Here is a 7,160-nt window from a genome sequence, read left to right as displayed (position 1 = left end):
ACGATGCTATTGGGGATATGGTGGATCTATGAATTGAAGGACACTTTATGTTGTCATGGGTATACGAGTCATATAATAGCTGACAAACAAAGGCCATGATAGTAGTTAGCCAATCCAATCATGATAGCCTACACACATCTACTAAATCTTCCATACACAAACCAACAAAAATACACTTGATCTAGATCTAGTTTAAGTGACACATATGATCAAATAATCACCGGTCAACTTTCTTTCATATTCAAGGCCCCACATTAGTTACACGTTCGTTTGCATGATTTCATTTTCCTAAGCCACCTTAAACGAGTTTGGGTCATAAAAATAGTCTCACCCAAACATACGAGTATATATAAAGACTCTTGTAAACCTAAAAAAGCGAACACCAAAAGGACTTAAAGATCTATGTGACCAATTCACAAACCCCTATGATGTGCGCATAAAACGGAAAATTTTCAACCCATATATCATGTAAAACTTAAAACTCATAATCATTAGAAATAAAAACATAGTTAGACCCTAGATGGATCAACGGCCACCAGTGCATATACATTTATCTATGTGTGCCACCTTTCTTGACAAAAGAACAATAACAGGGCCCTGGTGTGAACAACACACAAGTCACACGATGTCAATCAGGATTCGCAACACGAACAACAAGTGGGAGAGCAGGTATCAATCAGGCAGAGTAAACAAATAATTATTTCTTAATAAGATGCTTTCCCTTTTTGAGTTGGCACGAAATGTCAAATCTTGTATCCAAGTTTTCGGTTCGTTACTTCATGAACAAAAGATCGCGTAAATATCTGCGATCATTCAACTCTTATTACTTACACGATATAGTCAGAGAGCATTTTAACTAAAGATTAAAGGATGATGGAAAGAATAAAATATAAGTCACATACAGCTGTCAGATTCACAGACAGTCTTCAACAAGCAACTATTTTTTTTTTTTTTTTTTTAAACAAGCAACTTTGTTGATGTACGTAGAGTTGTTTTGTTATTTCCATCGTATTAGGCCAAAAAAATGTTATTCATTTTTGTGGGACAACGCGTAATGTGACCATTAACTAAACCATTACAAGTAAAAAAAACAACAGTACGTTCGTGATGAGATTCATGAGACTTAGATGGTTGAAGTGTATACCTTATAGCCACCGCAAAGACCATCATCTCACATGGCAATGGCATGCAAACATGAGACATCAACTAGTTGGCCCATAGACTAGTGACCTTGGGGGCCAAATAATTTGGTCTTTTCACAAGTATCCACCCAAAGCTTTGTTATTTTCCTTATGTTCCTCTTCACCTGCCATGAATTTGACATTGATCAACTCCTCCTGGATTATTTCACATTGAGATATTAAGCATCACATTAACCATAAGAAGTCCATTTTTCTTCTTTCTTCTTGTCAAAGAATTGAGTGAACAGAAAACTCTTCTGGACTGAAACTATGAAGGTATGTTCAAATTTGCTATAATGTTCAGCAATACAATGCATGCACCCTTCAGTGACTCATGCTTGCATGTCTTCTTGGCAGTTGCTAGATTGGATGCATCGCAAGTTTAGGAATGGTGATCCACTAAAAGAATTTGCTACAGGTATGCCATGCATCCTCCAACACCTATTAATTATATATGTATATTTCTCGATTAAGGAGTAGATCGTTTTGATGTTAAACTTGGATGCATGATCCATATACTAGGAAACCCTTGTACTTGTCTTATGGGGCAACCATCACTTGATGATCAAGAGTACTATCCTAGATCAAACTATTACGCCAAGACATCGAGCAAAGCACGTGAAAACCAGCTCCTTAAATCATTTTCATGCATAAGAGCAGATGACGAGCACATGGGAGAAGAATCATCTGCTGCTCTTTCTGAACTCTTTCATGGATTTTTGGCGATTGGGACTCTTGGAATAGATCCAATTAATAGTGATCCAGCAACACCAACATTCTCCACATCAGTCGAGTATATTATGGAAAAAGAAACCGAGGCAACAGAAAATGAACTGCAGTTCATCAATGATGAGTTGGAGAAGGTGCTGGGTGCTGAAGGAAAAGAAGATGACTCATCTGGGAGAAACAGTTACGTCAGTATTGGAAGAAGCAGTCATGGAAGCACAATTACACTTAGTGGCAAACCTTTAGAAGCTGCAGAAAATGAAAATGGAGCAGTTGCTTGCCCACTTCAGGGTTATCTCTTTGGATCAACAATTGGACTGCCGGAAACAACTACAGGAAAGAAAGAACATAGAACATCACTAGGGGAATTGTTTCAGAAAACTAAAATGGCAGAGGAAAATAGTGGACTTAAATGCAACAGGATAGAGAAGCAGAAGGAAAGAGACACTGATAAATCTGCTGTCCACTTGATGAAAAAGATTCTGAAAGGAAGAAAATCTTCGGGAGGAACCAATATTGATAATGCTTCAGCGGATAAGAAAGTGCACAAGGTTACGCAACTCATTACCCTGCACGTCTGAATGCATGTTCAATTTTCAATTAATTTTTCTAATCTTTTATGTAATACTTTCAGATCCTACATCTGTTCCACAGGAAAGTTCATCCTGAAACTACAACAAAATCTCAAAATCACTCCAAGTATTTGAGAAACAGCACCTGTGTCAACGAGGACCGACATAAAAGAAGTAACCAAATGCTGTCTGAGGAAGATGAGAAAGAGATTTCAAAAAAGGGTGCAAACAACACAAGAATCAACATGCCCCAGGGTCCTTGTGGTGCCGGTGATTCGAATGGGAACAGAGAATGCTGGATCAAATCAGATGCAGACTGTTAGTATTCAAACATGCACTGTCTGCTATTATTCAATTCCACACCATAATATATATCTGACTCATTTTGTTGACATTTCCTATCAGATCTGGTGCTAGAACTGTAGAAGACAAACCAAGCAGTATGCGAAGCACCGATTGAATCCTTCCCTGGAAGAAGTGTATTATGTATGAACTATTCTATTGATAAGCATGGCAAAAAGATGTTTGAGTCTTGTATAATAGCGAGCTTGTGATAATAATATCTGTTTGTATCAAGCATAATCTATGCATCAGACATTAAAACAGAACTTGTAATAGTACTTCAGGGATGCTTGATTCATATAAAGTTAATTTTTTTCAACCCACACACACAATCTTAAGATGCGTGAAAATAGAAACATACGAGAATTACGTGGTTCACAGGATTAATAATCAGTGTTATATCTACGGCCAAACTAGAGAAGTTTCTCATTAGCTGTTAGGGTAATAGGGTAATCACACTATACATGCATTGAACTAGAGTTCAATGGATTGATACATCATTTTTTTTACATTCGTTATAACACTATCAATTTTTTCCTACAATGCATTAAACTCTATAAAGTTCAATAGAAAACTACAAAACTAATTTATAATATGTATTTAAGAATTAAAAACTTTCCTTTTTCTCGTTGAAAAGTTCAATGACCATTGAACTCCAAATCAATTGAATGCCAAATTGACATCTCGCTATGGTTAATCCATTGAATGACAAATAGACTTGTCACCTCATTTAATTCCCCCTTTGAACTCACAATTGTATATGTTCTAATCCGCAATGACGAATCTAGTATAGAAAATCATCTAGTCCCTAACCGGGTCCAATAGGACCAATTCAAGAAAAAACAATGTTCAACCAGGAAAATAACCGGTTGGGCATGTATAAAAACTGATGATGAGAGGACCAATCCCAAACCAGCACCATAAGGAATGAGGCCTATACCAACGACACTTTCAGCAACTATGCCGACGACATGTCGTTGGACAAGCCTATACCAATGACTTGTCGTCTATACAAAGTCGTCGGTATAGCCCCGTCGGTAAAAGTGGAATATGTCGTCGGTAGAGAGCCACCAATGTCGACGACATGTCCTCTTCAAAGGGTTGTCGGGACTCATTTTCGAGGGAAAAAAAGTGTTATTATAAACCTATTCTGACGACATATCGTCGGTATAAAGGTCACATTTACCGACGACATGACATCGGGATAGGGTTCAGCAATACATACGACATGTCGTCTGGAAAAGCGGGTGGCAGACAACTTCAATTTTAGTACTAGAGACGACATGTCGTCGGTAAAGGTGAAACGGTTATTACAGTTATAAAGCTATACCGACGACATGTCGTCTGTACAACCTTTTTTTTTGTTTTTAATATTTTCACAGATTTTGTTATATATACCAAACCTGTTTTTTTAAAACAAATCCAAACAGTATATATGCAGAATAATATCAAACACTTAATAACCATACCAAACCATTAAAATTCAAAAAAAAAATCCACTACATAGCAAAAAAAAAGGTCTTCAACAAACATTGTTCAAAAATAACATAAAAGATCAATCAAAATCTTCATTGTTCTCGTTCTCATTGTCGTCCTCGTTCTCCTCATCCTCGAGCTCATTGGTTGGTGTATTGGGATTGCATTGGAATTGTGGCATTGGTTGTGGTTAGAAGTTAGGAATGACGGACGCGAATATGCTATTATACATTTGTTGCACATGTAGCATTGTTGTTGCATGTATTGCATTTTTGGGTTAATGCAGCAACTTGGGAATTATCTGAAGATTGGGTGTGGAAGCTTTGGAACGGTTGGAATGTTCATTTGGGAATAAATTATTGTTGATGCTTAGTTTGTAACACCCGGAATTTTGAGTAACAATTTTAGAATAAATCACCTTTTGAGTATTCGAAAAGGCGTGTTAGAGACACCAACACGGTGTGTCCAAATATGAGGAAACACGGATTTTATCAAGGACAACAAGGCGTGTTGATAACCGGTAATGAAACCCTAATTTTCCAGGTTTTGCTCCCTATTTAAAGGAAAGTGGAGGCTAGGGTTTGTTCACCCTCAGCCCCCATCAGCCCCTCAAACCCTGAGAGAAACCCTAATAATCTTTCCCTCCCTTTTTGAAGCTAGTTGGTGTTTTTGAGGAAGAAGGTGGAAGAAAGAGGTAAAGATCCAGCAAGCAAGTCACATCCTTTAGTTTGGCACTCTTCTAGACCTTTGTAAGTGCCCAAGATCCGATTTTTATCATTCAAAGTTCCTAGATCCTGAGTTTTGTCCCTTTTTCTTCTTGTTCTAGGATGTTGGAATGGGTGGATCTCATAAAGTTTGCAACTTTATGAATCTTCAGGTCGAGATGACCTAGTTTTGTCTTGGATTTGGTCTTTAATCAAGTTTTGAAGCCATGTATAGAGATTAGGTCATAAATCTTCATTTTGACCTAATATGGGTTCAAGACATACATTGGACATGTATGTCTAAAAAGCACCAACCTTTGAGATGGGTTTGGTGTTAGAATCACTTCTGGAAAGGATGGATTTCAGACTTTAAGGATTACGTGCTTATTGGTTAAGCCCTTGCATTTTTAAGCTTTATGGATTAGGTGTTGGACCTTTTTGGGTAGTCCCAATGGACAAAGTTGGAAACTTTATCCTTATGGATCATATTTCAGACTAGATATGAGCTTTGGGCTCTTGGAATCAAGGAAGATGGCTTAACGTTTTAAGCTGTTGGATCTTCGGCAAACACGGCGTGTTCTAAGTCAACACAGCGTGTTGGTCGGGGTTTTCCCAACTGTTTGGGTGCAGATGGAACACAGCGTGTTCTAATTCAACACGGCGCGTTGGGTCAACATGGACTGTTGATCTTGACCGTTGACTTTGACCAAGTTTGACCTCCAGGGCATTTTGAGTATTTTGATGGATTTGGTCACTTGGATGGATAGGTGTTGGTTGGAGCTGAGATTCGGAGTCGGGACCTCATAAGCTATGGATCAGATCGAGAGGTGAGTTTTCTTCGTTGTACTTTTGGGTCGAAGGTGCCAAGGTCGGCCCTATGGATTGTTATCCTGGTTTATCATATGATTGTGTGCTATAGTGATCTGTTAGATCTATATCCTGGTAGATAGGATGATATTCTGCCTAGTGATCTGTAGATTTGCCCGTTTGCCTGTTGACTGATTATATGTTTATCTGTTATGTATATGTCAACATATTGTGTTCGGTTGAGGTTGTACTGCTTTGTGCTGTTGCCAACAAACCCTAGACCATTCCAGCTATGAGCTGAGGGCCGGGTGGGGCATGCCTGTCGCACCCCCAAACCAGAACGGCGGAAACGTTCGGGGGCGGAGGACTTTAGGTAAGTATCACAACACATGCAATATAGTAATCAAAGTACAAACAACCATTGCATTAATAAGTATAAATTTTACATAAGTGTTCAAACATTACATATTCAAACACCAAAGTAGGTACAGTAGAAGACAAGAGTCGCGGTACGGTACTAGGTAGTCTTCTCAAAAGCTTCGGGAGTGTACCTGTCTACTGGATTCCTGAGAATACAAGTTATTTAGAAAGAGTAGATCAGCATTTAAGCTGGTGAGTTCATAAGTATTTTAGTTATGTTAAGTATACTCTAAGTTCTTTGGATAAGTTCACTGGTTTCTCCAGGAAATCCTATATTTCCTGAGGTGATTAACTGATAACCTCAATAGTTTCTCTCTGTAATTACTTAGTTTATACTGATTATATATAACCCAATATCGAATGGACAGTTAAATGGGTGTATCTGCCCTAAGCCCACAACCAAACAAGGAACAGGAAGTAAGGCGGAAGTCACACATTTCACTGTCAATCGGTTATTACTTATGTACAACTCTGATGTAATAACTAAGGAATTATAGAATTAACCACTAAAGGTCTTTTATGTTATACTAGTTTACAAAGATTGAATGACTAAGTTTCATTTGATAAGTGGTTTAATCCCATAAATCGTTTCTTTTGTATAAGTGGTTTAATCCCATAAACCGTTTCATTTGTAAAAGTGGTTTAATCCCATAAACCGTTTCATTTGTAAAAGTGTTCTTAGTTATATCTGTTATATAGTAAAAACCTTAGTATTAATCCTGGAGAGTATTGTATTATCCGTAATACTGCCTTGTGGTTTTAAATGTTCAAAACCAGAAGTACAATACTTGATTTCATGATACGTAGCTCTTACTATAAGTAAAAGCTACTGAAGGTATATTTGGTCAAGATGTAATTAACTTTCCTTACTGTTATAAGAGAACTATATTACTTTGTAAATCACTCGTTGTTTTACCCATGTGAGTTCTATT

General features: G+C 37.6%; 1 protein-coding gene across 1 annotated transcript; it reads left to right on the top strand.

Moving 5' to 3' along the window:
* Positions 1–1,201: 1,201 nt before the first annotated feature.
* On the top strand, positions 1,202–3,140 carry LOC145165869 (protein LAZY 1-like). Its single transcript, XM_079084780.1, has 5 exons — positions 1,202–1,457; positions 1,539–1,599; positions 1,704–2,458; positions 2,542–2,797; positions 2,885–3,140. Exons 1-5 carry the CDS (start codon positions 1,452–1,454, stop codon positions 2,902–2,904), a joined length of 1,098 nt encoding a protein of 365 aa, XP_078940906.1. The 5' UTR covers positions 1,202–1,451; the 3' UTR covers positions 2,905–3,140.
* The last annotated feature ends 4,020 nt before the right edge of the window (positions 3,141–7,160 follow it).

The sequence above is a fragment of the Lactuca virosa genome, chromosome 3 (genome assembly GCF_052849685.1).
Source record: "Lactuca virosa cultivar CGN04683 chromosome 3, Lactuca_virosa_CGN04683_v6, whole genome shotgun sequence".
NCBI classification, from domain to species: domain Eukaryota; kingdom Viridiplantae; phylum Streptophyta; class Magnoliopsida; order Asterales; family Asteraceae; genus Lactuca; species Lactuca virosa.
The sequence above is the reverse complement of the archived record's forward strand: the minus strand, read 5'-3'. Positions and strand labels throughout refer to the sequence as shown.